Source organism: Notechis scutatus, chromosome 6 (assembly GCF_049901735.1).
Source record: "Notechis scutatus isolate UNSWTSFEM ecotype Mainland chromosome 6, rNotScu1.2, whole genome shotgun sequence".
In the NCBI taxonomy this organism is placed as follows: domain Eukaryota; kingdom Metazoa; phylum Chordata; class Lepidosauria; order Squamata; family Elapidae; genus Notechis; species Notechis scutatus.
Genome location: NC_142014.1, coordinates 28,793,278 through 28,813,678, shown reverse-complemented (window position 1 = coordinate 28,813,678; position 20,401 = coordinate 28,793,278). Strand labels below are relative to the sequence as shown.

Below are 20,401 nucleotides of genomic sequence, written 5' to 3'. Positions count from 1 at the left end.
GCTTTGGCCAAGTCTATGCAGTACGAAGGGGAAACATCAGGCCAGCGTGGCTTTGGCTTGGTCTACCCAGTGCAAAGGGGAAACATGCCAGCAATTTGGGGAGAGGCGTCAAGCTGGCCACTCTCCGTCGGCCACTCCCACCCTGTCGGCCACACCCACCCAGTCAGCCATGCCCCCACACCTCCCCCGAGGTCAACCACAGCCCTATGGGTCCCTCAATGAAATTTGAGTTTGACACTCCTGTCCTAGAAGAACAGCAAGAGTTTAGTTTTGGATATTTTTTAAGAGAGTCCCTACAGGTAGTTCTCTGCTTATGGCCACATCTGAGCCCCAAACACCTGTGATTAAACGAGACAGCTGTTAAGTGAATTTTGCCCCATTTTACGAAATATAGTTGCTGTAAACACAATTTATTTCAGAAGTGTAACTTGCCTCTGTCTACAATGAAAAGAAGCGTTGCGGTTTCATTTTTTAAAAATTAAAAAATGAAATCAAATTCATACCAACCTCCATCCGCCCTTGGGAAGGTAGCTGAAGGCGCCATCTACCACACTGGCAAAGAACTGCCCACCTGTGATGAAAAGTGTATTTATAGTCACTAAGCGGCCTCTCAGGTGAGGTGGGGCCACTTCTGCAATGTAGACAGGGACCGTCATCGAAGCAATGCCTGCAAGAGATGAACGGTAACCATTAAAATTACTGTCAATTATTTAATTTACACAAATTGCAATTAAATTTACATTCAACATTTAAAATCGCAGGCATGTAAAGTCACCTAAAGCCTTGGAAGTTGGGAAGGCATGTTGAAACGATAATACAGATAGTCCTCGTCCTGCAACAGTTTAGTGACTGTTCGAAGTTGCAACAGCACTGGAAAATGTGACTTGTGACCATTTTTCAAAGTCACGACATTTCCAGCATCCCCATGGTCACGTGATGCAAATTTCGATGCTTGGCAACTGACTCATACTTATGACCATTGCTATGTCCCAGGATCCCCATTTGTGACCTCCTCACAAACAAAGTCAATGGGGGAACCAGATTCACTTAACAACCGTGTGACTAATTTAACACCTGCACTGATTCACTTAACAGCTGTGGCAAGGAAGGTCATAAAATGGGGCAAAACTCACTTAACAAATGTCTCACTTAACGACAGAAATGTTGGGCTCATATAATGCCCTTCTCAGAGTCTGAATCCGAGGAGGAAGACGAACAGCTGACAGGGAGCAGGAGTGTGACTCTGTTGGCTGTGGAGGAAACTGGGGAAGGGCAAAATCTGGCTGGGCAGAGCAGGGAAGAGGTAGAACAAGGGAGAGGGAGTTCAGAGGAAGACCCAGGCCCACCCCCTCTTCATCCTAGGACACGCAGGGAGGAACGGAGAAGAGAGCAACGTGGGTTGCGTGGCTTACGGGGGAGGAAAGGGCCCTGATTCCCTTCATTAGCCACAGCTGGGAAGAGAGTTTAAAAGAGATGCATCCTGAGTGTGGCATCTGGGAGCAAACGTGAATTTATCTTGTGTTGACTTTGCTTATCTGTGTTCCTGGCATCTTCCCAACCATGTTGAGTTATTGCTGTGCCTTCACGCCTGGAATTCTTGCTCCTGCCCTGCCGGATTGATTACCTCATTTTGTCTTGACTGGACTTATAGTTACAGTTTTTGTTGACCACATTTTGGACTTGATTCTCTGGAGCCAAAAGGCTGTTCCTGGGAGAGTTTTTCTCCAGCCCAGAAGGTACATTGGGGACAAAGTTGGAGCCCTACTGATTATCTGACTGTGTTGCCTTTGTGCCAGGCCCCGGGCCATCACAGCTCAATTGTGGTCGTACATCGAAGACTATCTGTACTTTAGAAAAGCATTAAAATTCTATGCCTGTTAATTTCAACCTGCTGAGCACAGCTCTAAATAATTCATTTCTTCCTGAGAAGGCAAACATTTCATATTTTGAATCATATACAATTTTAATCTTCTTTTGATCATGAAAAACCCATTTTGAGTATGCTAAGCTGCTGGAGAAGAAGAAGAAAAAGAAAACCAAGATCTCTTAATCCCTCACTGCCAACTCTGAATTAAATGGACAAAATTAAAAATGTTTGTGATTGACACCTGTCCAGGCATCATCAAGTAATTCCTCTCCAACAAACCCCCCATAGGCCACAACCCCCTACACAAAAAAACCAAGTATTTTCCACCGATATGCGCCCCCCCCCAACCCTAACCCCTCCCCCCCCCCCCCCCCCCCCCCCCCCCCCCCCCCCCCCCCCCCCCCCCGTGACCCAACCCCCACCGAGGCACCAGCCACCCCCCCGCGGTACACCCCCAAAACGCCCCTCCCTTTTTTCCAACCCCTACGTAGCTATTAAGGCTACATTAAAGTATTATAATATTCATAACAGAGACAGCTTGGTCTAGGGCAGGGGTGTCAAACTCATGGCCCGCGGGCTGAATGTGTCACGCACTGGCCACACCCCCTGGTTTAACGAAGAGGGAAAGTCGCAATACGTCACGTGACAATGTGAGTTTGACACCCTTGGTCTAGCGGTTAAGGTACCAGGCTAGAAAATAGGAGACTGTGAGTTCAAATCCTACCTTAGCCATCAAAGCTAGCATGGTGACTCTGAGTCACCAGGAAGTTGGGAGTTCTAGTGCCGCCTTAGGCATGAAAGCCAGTTGGATGACTCTGAGCCAATCACCAAGAGATGGAGAGTTCTATTCCCACCTTAGGCATGAAAGCCAGTTGGATGACTCTGAGCCAATCACCAAGAGACAGAGTTCTACTCCCGCCTTAGGCATGAAAACCAGTTGGATGACTCTGAGCCAATCACCAGGAGACGGGGAGTTCTAGTCTCATCTTAGGCATGAAAGCCAGCTGGGTGACTCTGAGCCAATCACCAGGAGATGGAGAGTTCTACTCCTGCCTTAGGCATGAAAACCAGTTGGATGACTCTGAGCCAATCACCAAGAGACTGAGAGTTCTACGCCCGCCTTAGCCATGAGAGACAGCTGAGGGACCCTAGACCAGTCCTTTTCCTTCAGCCCAGCCCACCTCACAGGGTTGTCATGGGGAAAAACAGGAGGATATATCTATATCTATTTCATTCATTCATTCAACGAAATAAGTTGCACACACATATTTATTAATATAATAATTGTCCTTCAGACCAAAAGGAAATGGATGACCACCATGAACAGAAGTAAATAGATTAGATTGTGCCCAGTTGCTATGTGTTTTTATTTTTGTTTTGCTTTTTTACATTTTTATTTATTTTTTGTATGCTGCCTAGAAACACCTGAAAGAAGGGCAGCTATATAAACTAAGTAAATAAGCAAACTTGAATTAGAACAAGCATAGTGATATTTTAATGAGACTTTAACCTTTCAGCCCCTTCAAAAATGTCAGATTTAATGTTATTAAAACCAAATTTTAGCTTAGCTAAGACATCCATAAAATTTAAAAAAAACCAGTAATAATTAAGGAGCGTAGAGCCTTATTTTAAGAGGACCCAAATCTTAGATATAAATATATGGTTCCCACATTAAACTGAAACTAACATTAGACTTCTTCGTTTTAAAGTACCTTTCTGTGTCTTTTGATATTTTTACTGTGACGATGCCAACAATAAAATATTTTATTGGTATATATCTGCATATATAGTTTACCCCACTAGGTAAGTCATATATGTGAAAATAAACTTTAATCCTTAGAAAATCAGTGCTTGTTCCTATCATTGGAAAAGATCTAAGAACTAGCAATCAAAACAACAGTGTTTATAGTTTATTTTCAATTTTAATGACTATGCTGGGGAAAAAAACCCCAGCTGTATTATCTGTCCTAGCAGCAACCTTTGGACAAATACACACACACAAATGTACACACATATAAACATAACTGTGTTCAGGAGGACAGTAGACATACTATTCGTTGCCATGGTAACTAATCCTTTTCCAAGACCGATAATGCAACTTTATAATTTAGCCCGTCAATGACACGTGTCACTTTGTATTCAGCTGCCAAGAGGATTTGCTTTTACAGAATATATTTATATTCTACAACATCATGAAGCAAAGAGATCGAAAAACTACAGCTAAGTACATATTATACGAGAACATCCTTTTTTTAAAAAAAAAAAGTATATATAAAGATAGAAAACTATATTCCTCCTGCTCTCTGAATCTTTGCACCTAAAATACATTTTTGGAGATTTAGCATGCTGAGAAGAATCTAGATTTGAAAAGGAATGAATTATAACAAACCTCTTCCGGCTCTTTACAAAAAAACAAAAAAACCCTTTATTGTTAAAATTATTTTCACCTATAACTAATTGCATTTTCAAACGTGCTTTGACCAGAAGCTAAAATTGTCATTCAGATTCTGTATTCCAGCCTCAAAATTTGTACAATTCTCTTCAAGCTCTAAAACAGGGGTGTCAAATTCAAGGCCTGCAGGCCACATCTGGCCGAGTGCTTAAATCTGGCCTGCGGGGCTCGCCTGGAAATATTAGACCAGCCTGCGAAGCCTCCGCCGGTTAAAACAGGCCTCACAGGGGCCTCCACACGGCCCATTTTCACCCGAGATAGTGCTGCAGGCCATGGAGGCCAAAAATGAGGCACCAGGAGGGGGGTACACACTAGAGAACCGGTAGTGGTAATTTTGACTAGTTCGGAGAACTGGCAAATCGCACCTCTGACTGGCCCCACCCCATCTATTCTCTGCCTCCCACTGAGTCTCAGCTGATCGGCTGGGTCTTCTCTGGTTGCCCTGCACAGGAGAACGGAACTGGAAAGCAGGTTAGTGGGTGGGGAGGGAATGGGGATTTTGCAGGAACCTTCCCCTACACTCTCACTAAGCCACGCCCACCAAACTGGTAGTAAAAATGTTTGAATCCCACCACTGGGCATAACCCTAACATATCTCCCCCCGTTCCCCCCCCACCAGCCGGCCCGCTGAGGACAACTGCAATGCAGATCCAGCCCTCGAAGAAATCCAGTTTGACACCCTTGCTCTAAAATATTGAATTTCCCCGGCAAAAAGTTTCTCTCTCCCCACAGGCTAACAAGTCTGTCCGGCAGGGAAATGAATAGTTGTCTTCCACATCTATTCATCTCCACCCCCTGCCTTTTATCCCCAGAGCTAGGGGTGGGGCTTCACTAGCAGCAGTGGCTTTTCCCAAGGACCGGCCCATAGATTTCCACTGCTCTCCTCTCCTCTCCCATCTGCACATCCACATGTCAGGCACTGGAGCCAGCTGTTCCTCCTCTTCCTCATCAGCCACCTCAAGACCTGGGGGCTGTTGACTCTCCATCTGAGGGCTGACAGACGGCCCAGGCTCCCCCTCACCCTCCCTCCCTTTCTCTCTCTCTCTCTCTCTCTCTGCCTGCTCCATTCCCTCTTCCCCCGCGGCGCTCCCAGGTTGCCCTGATGCTGACCCTGATTCCCACACCTCCTCCTCCTCTGATTTGGCTGCTGGAGGGGCTGGCAGCCTACAGGCCACAATACCCAGCAACCACAGATTGGTCTTGCCAGAATGCATTTCTTACCAAAGCAGGGTTTAAGAAGCAACGGCAAGGTTAAGACTTTAATCATTCCTGCAGAGAGCTAATAATTTGTGGGAAGATAATTAAGGCAACCTAGACATTTTTTTCCATCACTTACAAATTGACTTGTAATGCTTTAGGTGTATTCAGAAATGGACGATATAAAAAGGTACTCAAAAAATAGTTAGGCTACCTGGGGCAAGAGCAATTCATTTGTGCAGGAGCTAAAGGTTCTTTCTGGATCTGGCTGCCAGAGACCAGGATTATAAACTAAAATCTGGTGGCAGGAGATTATTTTAAAGTCCCTACAATAGATAGGTAGATTATGGACTACTAGCTCAATACCCATGTGGTCAGGCTTAGTTTTGGGGGAGGAAAGTAACGGTGGGAATTCTGCCTCTGCCTACCAGCATCCATCGATATTCATCTGGCTAGTGTCCTGTCAAGTGTGTAAGAGAGTTGAGGGCTGTTTGGAAACTGAAATAGTATTTGCTGTGTGAGCAAGGAGACAGCAAGGAGCCTGTGTGTGGCTTAGCTCAACTGTCCTGTACTAAAGCTGCTTGGGGCTGTGAAACTGAAACTGAAATTGAAACGTCTCTCCTCTGCTTGTGTTTTGCCTTTGGAAGAGATTTTTTTTCAGGTGGGGAGGGGGAGAACTCTTTAGCATCAGAGCGTGTTAATAACAACAATAATAATAAATACTAATGCTCTGATGGTCAGTCCGAAAAATATTTTCTTCGTGAGCACCTAGAAGCCAAGAGGAATATGCATGCCAAATTTCAAGTTTGTAGGCTTTACGGTTCTGGAGATTTTGTGATGATGCGTGAGTGGTCTTTTGCTTTTTTTTAGATATAGATTTGCACATAACCAACCTTGCTTGCACACAACTAATCCAAAGGGTTCTATCACCGGATGTTGGTCCATTCAGAAACTGGAGTGTAAAACTGACATCAATTTATGCATGCCTTCAATCCGAAGTGGTTGTCTTTGGTCTGGGAAGGCCTGATAACGTTTGATTTGCGAGTGAAATATCCGTTTCTTTCTTCCTGCCTTTTCTTTAATCCACTGTATAGACGAGTAAGCTCAATGAATTTAATTGGAGGGCTATTCTGTTAGACAATAGATAGGTTACATTTATATACCTGTTTTGTTATGCAGTATATTAATCTTCCTTTGGGGGGAAAAAGACTACCTTTAAATAAAATTAAGCATTACAAAGGGAAGCTTTAATAAAGTCAGCATCCCCAACCAGCTTTTTCCATATTATGTCAGTTTCACAAATTTAATTTCACAAATATGGCAGAGCCCTAATTTTTTTTTTCTAGAGATGTCTCTTTTAATAAAGCAAAATTCAAGCTAAATTGTAATGAAAACATTAGGTAGAAAAACAAAGAACTATTAGATTACGGATCTGCCATATCTCGCACACATACAAAAATGGGTTATTTTTTTTCTTACTGCTTTTTAGGGTTATCTTAATTTGAACTTTAAAAAGTACAGTTAATCTGTATATTTATTTATGATGCTTAAGCTGTTAGTTAAGCTCCCTAGTGCCCTCTGATGGACTACAGTAAATATGACTAATATTGAACTATTAAAAAGATTAATTAGTATGGTTGTTTTTTTTCACTGTATATATATATATGTATGTATGTATGTATGTATGTATGTATGTATGTATGTATATATATGTGTGTGTGTGTGTGTGTGTGTGCATATGTATATGTATATTCCATAAGGAAATACCAGTCTTTCAGAATCCAAAAGAAAAATATATATTGTTTCATATTATTTCTGTGCTTATATTTGGAGTTCTGCTGAATGATAAAAATTAAATTACCTTTGGGTACTGGAGGGCCTAGGCCAGTGTGGCTAACATTTTTGGGCTCCTGTGCCAAAAATTGTATGCGCACTTGCACGCTTGCGTACCAGCACCCAGAAAGCAATGCGCCCCCCCACTCCCCCTACGCATGTGCACGCAATCCCCACCCACTCACCCCCGTCACCCTCTTATCTGCACTGCGCCTCACAGTTGCTTTTCAGCCAGTTTGAGGCCTTTTTCAGCCTCCCAGAGGCTTGAGGAAGTCTTCTGCAGGCTTTGCAGGCCGAAAACTAGCCCTGTTTCATCACTTCTGGTATTTTCAGAAAAACAGGAAGGGATGACACGGGGCTAGTTTTCGGCCTGCAAAGCCTGCAGAAGCCTTCCTCGAGTCTCTGGGAGGCCAAAAAAGGCCTCAAACCGGCTGAAAATCAGCTGTGAGGCGCACACATGCGCAGTGAGGTAAGTTTGCCTGCAGCTCTTATGCTGGCACAAATGGCTCTGTGTGCCACCTGTGGCACGCATGCCATAGGTTCACCATCACGGACCTAGGCAATTTCCACTCGAATAGCAGACGCTTCCTATTAATACAACTTACGACGGCAACTGGGTCCAAAATGTAGGTTGTTAGGTGTGAAATTTGAGTTTTGCCCCCTTTTAATCGACTTTTCTCACCCCATTTGTTAAGCGAATCACTTGCAGTTCTTAAATTAGTAATACAGTCGTAAAATGAATCTGGCCTTCCTCATCGATTTTGCCTGCCAGGAGGTCGCAAAAGGGGACGCTGCAACCGTCATAAATGTGAGTCAGTTGTCAAGCATCCAAAGGTAAATTATGTGACCACAGGAGGTGCTGTGACAGTCGTAAGTGTGAAAAGTGGTCCTAAGTCCTTTTTTTTTTCAGTGCGGTGGTTAACTTTGAATGGTCACTAAACGAACCGTCGTAACTCAAGGACCACCTGCTATTGCAATTTAGTTAGCTCCCAGCCTTCTTCAGCTTCTGGATTGTCGCTTAAACAAGGTGAAATCAAACTGTAACCTGTGAAAGAAAATAAGTCAAGAAGCCTTTGGATGAATCCATTTATTTTCACTGACTTTTAACGGGCAATGAAAGCGGTTTTTATCAGGGTGGGTTCATCAAACAAAGCAAGGCTTAGCATGATGTTTTGAGAATTAGGAAGACTGCAACAGACAAGCCAACCTTGGCTGATTTAAGGGTAATCAAGGTAATGACTGGTTAATATTTGACTGGGCAGCCACTATGAAATTCCAGAGCTCTAAAGCAGATTTGGTGATTTAAAATGGAGAAAGAGGCAACGGAAAGATAACAGCCGTCGCCAGGTATTTTAGATAAAGCTGAAATATCCATTTCCTCGTGGCTTAAATTTGTTCATACGTATATTTTAAAAAAAGCAGAATGTACAAATGCCAACTCAGTGCCATGTAAACATGGTGCCAGCCAGCTGTTAACCTGGAACCACAGAGCTCTAGCAAATAGTGAGCTAATACCAAAATGTTTCTTATTGTTCTGACCTAGGCTTCCCAAGATCATGAAGCCGACTTCCTCGTCCCGACAAAACCCCTTTTTATTTAGGTTAAAGGGAATTCCTCTCCAGCAAAGTCCTGGCCAACAATCTTTCAAGAGATTTCACAACTACAGACCTTATCAGGCTTGGAGAGTTGCCAGGCCGATAGCTTCCAAACGCCACTCTGTAGCAGACAATACTTGGCAAAGAGCCACGAACAGATCTTCACCCTAATTAAATGAACTAATTGTCTCCTGCAAACCCCATTCCCCCTTCGTTCCTCTTTATTCCCTCTGGGAGGGGCCATTCACCGTCCACCTGTGCCTTTACTCCCGAATTGACCCTTGTTCCTTAATTGTTCCCTTCTCCTGGCAGCTCTGTGCACGCGCGCACTGGGAACAGGCTCCAGCTGTTGTTCTGCCCCACTGATCTCCGACTCCGAAGGCAGCTCATAGCTGCCCTGGCCCCTGATGCAGAGCCCTCGTCAGAGCCTTCTCCAGACTCCAGGACTGGCCCATGTTCCTTCCCAACCTCCTCAATGTCCAAGTCAGCCGCTGGCCACAACACTTATTTCATAGACGACAATAAAGTACCATTGTGGAGACTTTTCTGCAAGCAATAGTCACCTGTCTTCCATACAATACAACTCTTTGATTATTCAATCGATTAGTTTTAATTTAATAAATCAGCCAGGATACATCTTAAGAATCAAAACCATCCTAAAAAATAGTTGGAGAGACATTATATTTTTTCTGCATAAGTATAGTTGACACTTGGCTTTGTTTTATGGCTGTTAGCTCTACCCAAAGATTAATGTGAGATTTCTTCCAAATTAATTTCTTGCTACCTGGCTTAATCCGAGTGGCAAAGCTTTCGTCTCCAAAATCAGAATTCTCTGTATTTTTATTTATTCTTTTTTGCTTTAAGGTTCCTGTGACTCATTTGTACAAAGATGCAAATTGTCTTCTACTAGGTCAAGAAAGGTGAAAAACTTGGCAAAAACACAGCTGAATCCAAATCTTCGTTTCTCATCTTACATAACGTTCCTTGCCTTGTAAGCTTGCAGGAAACCGGCTAATTTCCAAGACAGCCGTGTCATTTTAATTCAGCATTATATATTGATTTGTTTTTCTAAATACTTTGCTTCCTCTTGGTTTCTTGCATTGGATATCATCCCCTCTCTTCTGCATTGGCTGTTTTCCCTGTCTGCTGCCCGTCAGATTCTCCATTTTAAAGTATTTTGACATTGCAATTAACAAGTAATGTCAGATGGGTGACCATGTTTTCCCCAAGGATCAATAACCAACCAAAACATGAGGTTCTCATTTTTTCTCTCTCTCTTTAAAACAAAGTCATTAGGAAGATTTGTGATGACCCGGGGCGTGGCACAAAGGCAACACAGTCAAATAAACAAGAAGTGTCCCTTTAGTATCTCCAACTTTGCCCCCAATGTCCAGGTTACCTTTGGCTGGAGAAAAAACTCTCCCAGGAACAGTCTTTAAAGTGGAGGAAATTCAGTCCAAAAACAAAGTACATACAAACTGTAAATAAAAATCCACACAAACCATGCTGCAGTAATTAACTGGACAGGGCAGGAGAAGGAATTGCAGACTTGAAAGGCCAGCAAAACACACACAGTTGGGAAGATGCCAGGAACACAGATAAACCTCGAGGAAACCAGATAATTCACAATTTGCTCCCAACAACTTTGCTGTGTGCAGCTTCCTCTTTTAAACACTGTGTTCCCAGCTGTGGCTAATGAAGGGAATCAGGGCCCTTTCCTCCCCCGTAAGCCACACAACTCTCATTGCTCCCTTTTTCATTCCTCCCTGCGTGCCCCAGGATGAAGAAGGGGTGGGCCTGGGTCTTCCTCCCTATTCCCTCTCACTTGCTCTACCTCTCCCCTGCTCTGCCCAGCCAGCCTTTGCCCTTCCCTGATTTCTTCCACAGCCAATGGTGCCACATTCCCACTCCCTCTCAGCTGCTCGGCTTCCCCCTCTGAATCAGATTCCGACAGGGGCATGACAATTTATTTCCCCCTTCTGTTCATTCTGTCTCCGTAATCCATTTTTATCCGCATTTGAATTTCTCCAAATTTCCCCATTATCCTGTCAAGTCCATGTTAAACCATCATTAATAAATGTTATTTTCTCCATGTCCATCTCCCCCGGATTTCTTTTAGGACGGTTAGAAAAGGCACACCAGTGAACAACGGCACACAGAATTTTGAATTTTTCACTATAGGTTAGTCCTCAAATTACATTGGTTCGTTTAATGACCGTTCAACGTCACAAAGGCACTGAAAAAAAACTTGACTTATGACCGTTTTTCACACCTACAACTGTTATAACAAACCCCATGGTCAGAAGATCAAAATCCAGACCCTTGGCAACTGATTCACATTTATGACGGTTGCAATGTCCCAGGGTCACATTTTGCGACCTTCCAACAATCAAAGTCAATGCGGAAGCTGAATTCATTTAACAGCTGTGTGACTAATTTAATAACTACAATCATCCACTTAACAAATGTGGCAAGAATATTGGGGGAAAGACTCAACGAATTTCTCACTTAACAAATTTTGGTATCAATTGTGGTCATAAGTCGAGGACTACCTGTACGCTGCAGATGTAAGATTAAGCTTGCTAATTGCTAAGCCCTTCAATAAAAATAAATGAACGGTGGTGCTTAATTTCCATCATGACTAATTTATCCCACAGATTTCAGGTACTTGTAAGCGTAGCTTGATCGTTCTTGACAACTAATAAATATGCAGAGCATAAAAAAATTATTCCTCCATCTCCAAAATCAGTCAGCATCATCTTCTTTTAATGACCCCATAATCCCTTGGGGGGTGGAGTCTGGGCAGCTGAATGGAGCTAGCAGAGTGTTTACTGGCCGGATGCCCTTCCTGTCACCAATGCGGAGTTTTGTTTGGCAGATATATTCTCAGTGTGCTCAGAGAAATATCTGCTGCTATCTAGGAGCAAACTCATAGCCTCCTCATTGTGAGATGAGAGCGCCACCTCTAGGCCACTGCAACATTCTCCATCTCCAAATTCAGTGAGCTGCTAATATTCACATGTATTTACCTGAAAGTATCTTACTTCCTATAAAACAGCCACCTATATTAGAGTTGTACTATAGATAGTCCTCGACTTACCTTTGGTTTAGTGACCATTAGAAGCTACCATGACACTGAAAAAAGGACTTATGACCGTTTTTCACACTTACGACTGTTGCAGCATTCCCATGGTCACGTGATCCAACATTCAGACACTTGGAAACTGGCATGTACGTATGACAGTTGCAGTGTCCCGAAGTTACATGGTCCCCTTTTGCAACCTTCTGACCAGCAAACTCAACGGGGAAGCCAGATTCACTTTACAACCATGTGACTAGCTTAACTGCAGCGATTCACTTAACAACTGTGGGAAAAACGGTAGTAAAATGGGGCAAAACTTATGTCACTGTCTTGCTTAGCAACAGAAGCTCAATTGTGGCCATAAGTCAAGGACTATCTGTATGGAATAATGAATGAATATATGTGAGGTTTCTACTGTATAGTGTATTTGTATCAAAAGACCGGGTGCTTTCAACTTATTGTAGACAGATGCTACAAACGCATTTTTGAGGGATCAAATCTAACTAGTTTCTTAAGAGCAAACGAATTGTGATTTTTCAAAACAATTAATACGCTGCCTGTGATCCACTAAATTAGAGTTTGCCAATTTTTCTGGCTTGTCCATGATTCATTCTAATGCCAACTTAATGATCATTTCTCAGAAATAAATATTCAGAGAAAATATTCACTGGGCTGAAAAGTCCTGAAATCAATCAATCTATCTACCAATCTATCAATCCATCCATCCATCCTATTCTCTCTCTCTCTCTCTCTCTCTCTCTATCTATCTATCTATCTATCATCTATCTATCCATCCATCCATCCATCTATCATCTATCTATCTATCTATCTATCTATCTATCTATCTATTTATAAAAAGCGAAATACCCCTCATGCATCATCACAAAATCTCCAGAACTGTAAAGCCTACAAACTTGACATTTGGCTTGTAGGTTCCTGTTGGCTTCTAGGTGCTCACTAAGAAAGGATTTTTCAAAATGACCATCACAGCATTAGTATTTCCTATATTATTATTAACACGCTCTGATGCTAAGGAGTTCTACTCCCCCTCCCCATCTGAAAAGAAATCTCTTCCAAATGCAAAACACAAGCAGAGGAGTTTCAGTTTCAGAGCACCAAGCAGCTTTAGTACAGAACAGTTAAGCTAAGCCACGCCCAGGCTCCTTGCTGTCTCCTTCTTGCTCCCACAGCAAATACCGTCTCAGCTTCCAAATAGCCCTCAACTCTCACACACTGACAGGACGCTAGTCAGATAAATACCGAGGCAGAGGCACAATTTCCCCCCACCTTATTTCCCCCCCAAAAAAACTAAGCCCGATCATATAGTTTCATAGCAAAGCACGGGTGTCGAGCTAGTTGTTTAATAAAGACATATCTTCTGTCTTCATATGCAATTTGATATTAACTTAGCGTCTTGTTATTTAACAAAGTCCTTAACATTAATGTGACTATGAGATGATACAGAGATCTCGACTTACAACAATTGAGCCCAGAATTTCTGTCGCTAAGCGAGTTTTGTCCTTTTCTACAGCCTTCCTTACTGGAGTTGTTAAGCGGGTCTCCTCACTTCTTAAGTTAGTAACACAGTTCTTAAGTGAATCTGGTTTCCCCCTTGACTTAGCTTGTCAGAAGGTCATAAAAGGGGACCACGTAACCTCGGGACAATGCAACCGTCGTAAGTACATGCCAGTTGCCAAGCCTCTGAATTTGGATCAGGTGACTGTGGGGATGCCACAACAGTCATAAGAGTGAAAAACGGGCATAACTTGCTTTTTTTTCAGTGCCGTTCTAACTTTGAACGGTCACTAAATGAATTTATTTATTTTTTCAGTGCGGGACGGTCACTAAATGCAACCTTAAACACTCAAAGAGCCATTTGGGTCCATTTCCCACAGAAAACCCCGGGAGCCAATAATTTAACAACCGGTGTGACTGGGTGGGTGTGGCCAACTCAACGTCACTCACGCCCACCCAGTCACCTCCTGCTCTGGAATATGGAGCTGAGTCTCCATCCCACGCCATCACCCTTACCTTCTCAGGCCAGGCAAGGAGGGACGGGGAGGGGAGGGTCCAGCCAGTGGTGGGATCAGCCGACAGGGAACCGCAACGGAGGGCCAAAAGAGCCGGATGTGGCTCCAGAGCCTCAGGTTGCAAACTCTTGATTTAGGGAATTTATATTGCTGCCTATTCACCCAGGGAGACTCAAGGAGGTTTACAGAATATAAAACCCCGTATAAAAACAATAAAACTAATAAAAGAAGAGTCATATAATAAATTAATACACTAAAATCACCCCCGCCCCAGCGACATCACATGAGCGATTTGATGGGTTCCATCCCGCTCTGGGTTCCCCAGACCTGCTGGCAGAACCAGGTCTTCAGCGCCTTCCGGAAGAGTGTTAGAGAGGGGGCCGTTCTAATCTCCAGGGGGATGATGTTCCAGAGAGAGGGAACCACCACGGAGAAGGCCCTTCTTCCGGGTCTCACCAGATGTATCTCCTTAGAGTGATTAACCTTTTCAGCACCAAGTGCCAAAACATAGCAAGTGCGCGCCAAAAAGGCACTGAGTGTCAAAATGTGACAATTCACCTATACATACATATCTGACTACCATTCATCAGCAGATAAATGTGGTTCCAATGTTTTTCCTTAAAAAAATAATACATTCTAGATTCACCCGATTGCTATTTTTTTGTTTCAGTCCAATCTATTTTACTGAATTGTTATGAGGATAGAAGAGAGAGAAAAAACAATATAAGCTCTTTTAAATTGCTTGAAAAGCAGAACAGTTATCGCCTCTAATAGCATCATTTAGTTTCTCGCTGAATGTAACGGTGCTTATTACCACCTTAGTATATATACAGTAAACAGCAAAATGGTAAAACTTAAATATTACGACTATGTGCAGTTCTCAAACCTTAGGCTAAACTCCCAGGATTTAGGTCATTTTTAAAATATAATGTAATGAATATAGGCAATAATCCCATTGACCAGATTGAATTAAATTAGAATCACAGAATTAAGCAAATTTGAATATTCTCCTGAGCTTGTGTATTTTTGTTTTTACTGCTTGAAATGTGGCACGTGATTAAAAACACCCAAAGATCAAATAAAAGTCCCAAAAAATGGCACATCTATACCCTATTGATAAATTAACCCTATGAAACCAACGTCTTAGAAGTATTTTGGGAATAAATATGAACTGAACAGAAACAGCATTTAAGGAATATTTTACATAAGATATGAAAGATCCATTTTCAGGTATCATTTAAATTCTGACGGTATGAAATCCCAATGCTTCGGTAGTACTTATTGCTGGATATGCTGTGATATATTGCAATAAATGGAAAGGATGTTTATTTGCGGTTAAAGTTTAAACAAACGATAAACACCTTCTTTACCTACAACATTGACTGTGAAGGCAGATCACAGAGTTAACCAATTGTTTAGATGAGGTTAAATTTTTCCCCAAGGTATCAAAAGAACCACCTGGATTTTAAGTGGTGCTCTGGATTAGTTCATGAGAAATTCAAAGATCTACAGCAGATTATTCAAAGCACTATATAGAATAGAATAGAATAGAATAGAATAGAATAAAGAATAGATAATAAAGAATAGAATAGAATAAGTAATAGATAATAAAGAATAGGATAGAATAGGATAGAATAGAATAGAATAGAATTCTTTATTGGCCAAGTGTGATTGGACGCACAAGGAATTTGTCCCGGTGCAATATGTTATACAGAGCACAAGCAGTTTAAATTCTAAATAAAACTCCGTGGATAACCAAAAAATGAGTAAAACAATCTTTCAAACAAATGGAAAGCAATGCTATCAAGATCCAAGCGATTTATTTCAGATGACATTTCCGTTCCTTTAAAATGGCCCTTGTGGTGGATGAAAATTCAAGAGACAGCCCCCCCCAAAAGAAAGAAAACCAGGCTTTTTTTTTAGAAGAACGGGAAATTAAAAGGCCAGGCAAGCTGAACGGTTCTTTACAAACACCACCGAACTCCCGTTTTAATTCCACATATTCAACCAACTGACCGGGGAGCTTGACTGCCTCCCTTCTATCACCGATCCATCTCAAGAAAAGTTGATTTGGGTTTCCGAAGCCACAAAAAAACTGCAAGTAGGCAAGATGCATCGGCAGCAGTCGCTGGAGGTCTTCAAGAAAAGATCAGACAGGTTATTTGCCTGGGGTGCAAAGCGCCTGCCTGGGACAGCAGGCTGGACTAGATGACCTCCAAGGTCTCTTCCCAGCCCTAGGAATCCTTTTGTCTATGTCTCCAAGGGGGCTAAGAAAATAGACCGCATTTGTGTGTGTGTGTGTGTTGTGTGTGTATAAAGCTGAAAAAGGCCCGTCACTGCATACCTTTTGGGGAGGGGGTCTTGCTTTAAAACAGGGGTCCCCATATCGACCCCGTATGGGTTGATGGGTTTATCCCATAAGTCAATAAATGTTTGGGGCTAAAAGGGGATTCAGTAGGTGGCTGACAGAAGGTCGAATTTATATCTGGGGGGCTCTGAAAAGCTCTAATCCAGGGGAAACCAACCTTTTGGACTTCAGGGACCACCAAACTCATAATTTTAAATCCTGCGGACCAAAAACCCTGGGAAAATCCCCCAAAAAAGTCTGCAGGAAGATTCCCCACCCCGTTTTCCTACCGATCGATCATTCTTTACCGTCTCCAGCTCTGTTCTCACAGAGAGAAAGAGAGACTTTTGGCTTCATGCAAGGAAAGCAGCAGAAGCAGCAGAAGTCTTTCTTTCTCTCCCCCAAACTCTGCCAGAATTGAGTCTTTGCCGGCACAGCCTCTTGGAGCAGGAGGCCTTGCAGGGTCCCAAAGACTCATTTCTGGCGGAGTCTGGGAGAGAGAAAGACTTTTGCTGCTTTCCTTGTGTGCAGCTAAAAGCAGAAGAAAGAAGCAGAAAGAAGCACCCGGTGGCCAGGCCAGGCGTGTGGAGCAAGTCCCCCCCCCCTGCTCTTTCCCCCTCCCCTCACTACCTCAAGTTGTTCGCAATGCAAGTGGCGCAAGCCTTGTGTTCCCGTGGGTCATGTGGGTGGCGCAGCCTTGTGTTCCCGCACAGCCTGGATTAATTGCTTTGGGGGTGACATTTCTCTGCGGACCAGCCAAATTTTCTCACGGACCACCAGTGGTCCCTAGCCCACTGGTTGGTGACCACTGCTTTAGGGCACACCCCATAGCCCTGAAAGGGAGCTGGCCAGCAGCAAGAATGGCTCTGATTGCCCAAATTAATCTCAAAATGAATCTCCGTAATGCAAGGAGTTTAAAGTTAGTGCTTATGGGCATTATTTTCAAATAATAAAGGCCGGGGAGAGAGGTTTCAATTAGCCGCTAGAAGCTTCCTTGGTGAAGGGTTTGGATGAACCAAAGTGGTCCTGAATTTTGCTCCTGCAAGAAGAGGCAGGAATGATGGGATGGGAAGTGCACTCTGGGTTTTCTTTACAGACACTTCGGTACTCAAAAGTAGACAATATCACCAGTGGTAGAAGGAAGAAAGGTTTGCTCTTGGTTTGTCTATCATACAATCCCACTCTCTTCAAGCACTGATGACGTTACCTGGTTTGGGAATGAAACGTCTGCAAGAAAACAACCAAGCTCAGAGAGTATCAAGGACCCCACAGTTCCCCCCTCTCCTCCTCCTCGCAAACCACAGTCCCTACTAGTACTGATGATGTTATCTAGTTGGGTAATGAAATGTCTGCAAGAAAACATCCGAGCTCAGAGAGCATCAAGGACCCCACAGTCCTTCTCCTCCTCCACTTATCCTTCTCTTCCATCCACAAACCCCACTCCCTCCTAGCCCTGATGATGTTCCCTAGCCAGGCAATGCAACATCTGCAAGAGAACCACCAAGCACCCCTCATTTCAGCTCTAGAATCTGAATCCAGCTGGAAGGGACCTTGGAGCGCTTCTAGTCCAACCCCCCTGCTAAAGCAGGAGACTCTAGTCTATACCATTCCAGACAAGTGACTGTCCAGTCTCTTCTTAAAAACCTCCAGCGATGGAGCCCCCCACAATTTCTGAAGGCAAGTTGTTCCACTGGTTGATTGTGAGGAATTGTTAATTGCTTGCAATTGTTAATTGGTTCATTGTTAGCAACTGTTAATTGGTTAGTTAACCGGTACATTGCTAACCATTATTAACCTGTTCATTGCTATCAATTGTTAACCATTATTAACCTGTTGACTATTAACCATTATTAACCGGTTCATTGCTGTCCATTACTAATCATTATTGACCTGTTGACTGTTAACTATTATTAACCACTATTAACTGGTTCATTGTTAACCACTATTAACCAGTTCATTGCTATCCATTATTATTAACTAGTTCATTGCTATCCATTAACTATTATTGACCTGTTGACTGTTAACCATTGTTAACCACTATTAACCGGTTCATTGCTATCCATTATTAACCGGTTGTTTACTATTATTAACCGCCCCCCGCGGGACCTACCTATGCCCAGCCCGACCACCAAGCGCCCTCCGAGCAGCGTCTCCTTATCGGGCGCGGCGGCCAGCAGGACGGCGCCGGCGGCGAAGACCAGGCTGGCCAGGAGGATGCAGGCGCGGCGGCCCCACCAGCCGTTCAGGGCGCCGCCCAGCAGAGCGGCGAGGGCGGCGGCGCCCACCGTGCCGGAGACCAGCAGCTCCTGCCAGGTGGCGTCGAGGCTCAGCTCCTTCTTGAGCAGCAGCAGAGCCCCGGACACCACGCCAGTGTCGTAGCCGAAGAGGAAGCCGCCCAGCGCCGAGAAAGCCGCCACCACGTAGACGAAAGCGGCCGGCTCGTCCTGCTGGAACTGCCGCCGGGCCGCCCGCTCCAGCTCCGCGCAGTCGTCGCCGCCGCCGCCGCCGCCCGACGAAGAAGCCTGGCTGTTCAGGCTGGAGTAAGACTCGACCGCCGCGATCAGGGTCCGCTCGCCCAAGCCGGCGGGCGGCTGCGGAGGAGGAGGAGGCGGCGGCGGCGGCGGCTGCCGGCGCCGCTTCTCCCCATCAGGTTGCTCAGGCTCCGCAGCGTGTATTCCACATTGGCTTTGCGGGACATCGGGCCGCAGCGGCCGGCCGGCCGGGCTGCCTTCCTCCGCGGCTGGCTTGCAGCGCTCCGGAGCCGCCTTTCATGCTCCGGCCACGCTCTCGGACTGAAGGGGACGGGCGAGCGACGCGGAGCGCAGCGAAGCACCCCCTCCGCTCACCTCCGAGGGCGCCGCCCTCTCACGCCCGGCGGGGAGGAGCAGGAGGTAGAAAAAAAAAAAAAAGAAAGGCGCCGCGGGAGATGATTGGTCGGGGCTGCTGAAGGGGCGGGGCCGAGGGTGGAGCCAAAGGGGCGAGGCTTTTGTCTCCTCCTCCTCCTGCTTTCGGCCCTGCGAGTTTGGGGGGAAAAAATGAAGTCTCTGTCTCACAATTGGGTTGCGATGATGTTTTTATTCCTTTTGGCCATGCCCGTTGTGGTGGCCGTGGTTGTGGTTGTGGTTCCATTCTTTCGGGTCCTGTCAGAGAGATGGTGAGAGGGGGAGGGCGAATAACGGATTAGGATCGTAATAAAAGTGAAATCATAAGAAAAGACTCCCAAAGTTTCGTCTCTCTATGGAAACGGGAATGGGCATGCGCGGTAAGGGCCGGTGAAGCGGTTTGGGCGGGTCTCGCGTGCCAGTCCTGCCCTTTTTCTGGAGGCAAAGCTTCTTGGCTGGGAATTACGAAAAGTGGGAGGCAGGAGGGAGGGAGGGGAGGAAACGTTTGAAAGAAGGGAGTTGGGGGGTCGTGAGGAGGTTTTTTCCCCCTGGAGTATGTTTGGGACAACTGGATGAGGGAAGGGATCTTAGAGGTCATCTAGTCCAGGGCTCTCCAACCTTGGCAACTTTAAGACTTGTGGACTTCAACTTCCCCTCCCCTTCCTCCTTCCTCTTTCTTTCCCTTCCTCTCCCCTCCCTCCCTTCCCTTCCCCTCCCTTTCACTTCCTTCCCTCCCCTCCTTCTTTCTTCCTTTTGTGCCATTTGTGGCAACCTTACTTCACTGCACATGCGCGCACCTCCCAGCTGATTTTCGGGCCTCTTTCGGCCTCCCAGAGGCTTGAGGGAAGCCTCTGCAGCCTTTGCGGGCTGAAAAACGGGCCCGCTTCGTCACTTGCTGTATTTCTGGAAATACCGGAAGTGACGAAACGGGCCCATTTTTCAGCCTCCAAAGGCTGCAGAGGCTTCCCTCGAGCCTCTGGGAGGCCAAAAAAGGCCCGAAAATCAGCTGGGAGACGCATGCATGCACAGTGCAGGTAAGGGGGTGGCGTGGGATGGAATCATGCGTGCATGCGCAGGGGTGTGGGGGGCCACGCGCATTGCCTTCTGGGTGCTGGC

General features: G+C 44.9%; 1 protein-coding gene across 2 annotated transcripts in view; it reads right to left on the bottom strand.

The window, feature by feature from the left end:
* SLC2A13 (solute carrier family 2 member 13) overlaps positions 1-19,268 on the bottom strand; it is a 79,161-nt gene extending 59,893 nt beyond the window's left edge. Inside the window, exons 1-2 of one of the 2 annotated variants that reach the window (XM_087967799.1) lie at positions 18,514-19,268; positions 508-667 (exon numbers count right to left, since the gene is read on the bottom strand). In XM_087967799.1, coding sequence (XP_087823925.1) covers positions 508-656 — 149 coding nt within the window. In that variant the 5' untranslated portion in view covers positions 657-667; positions 18,514-19,268. Of the gene's footprint in view, positions 1-507; positions 668-2,591; positions 2,750-18,513 lie in introns of those variants that run through there. The other variant, XM_026677169.2, reaches the window with a different exon arrangement.
* Positions 19,269-20,401: the final 1,133 nt, after the last annotated feature.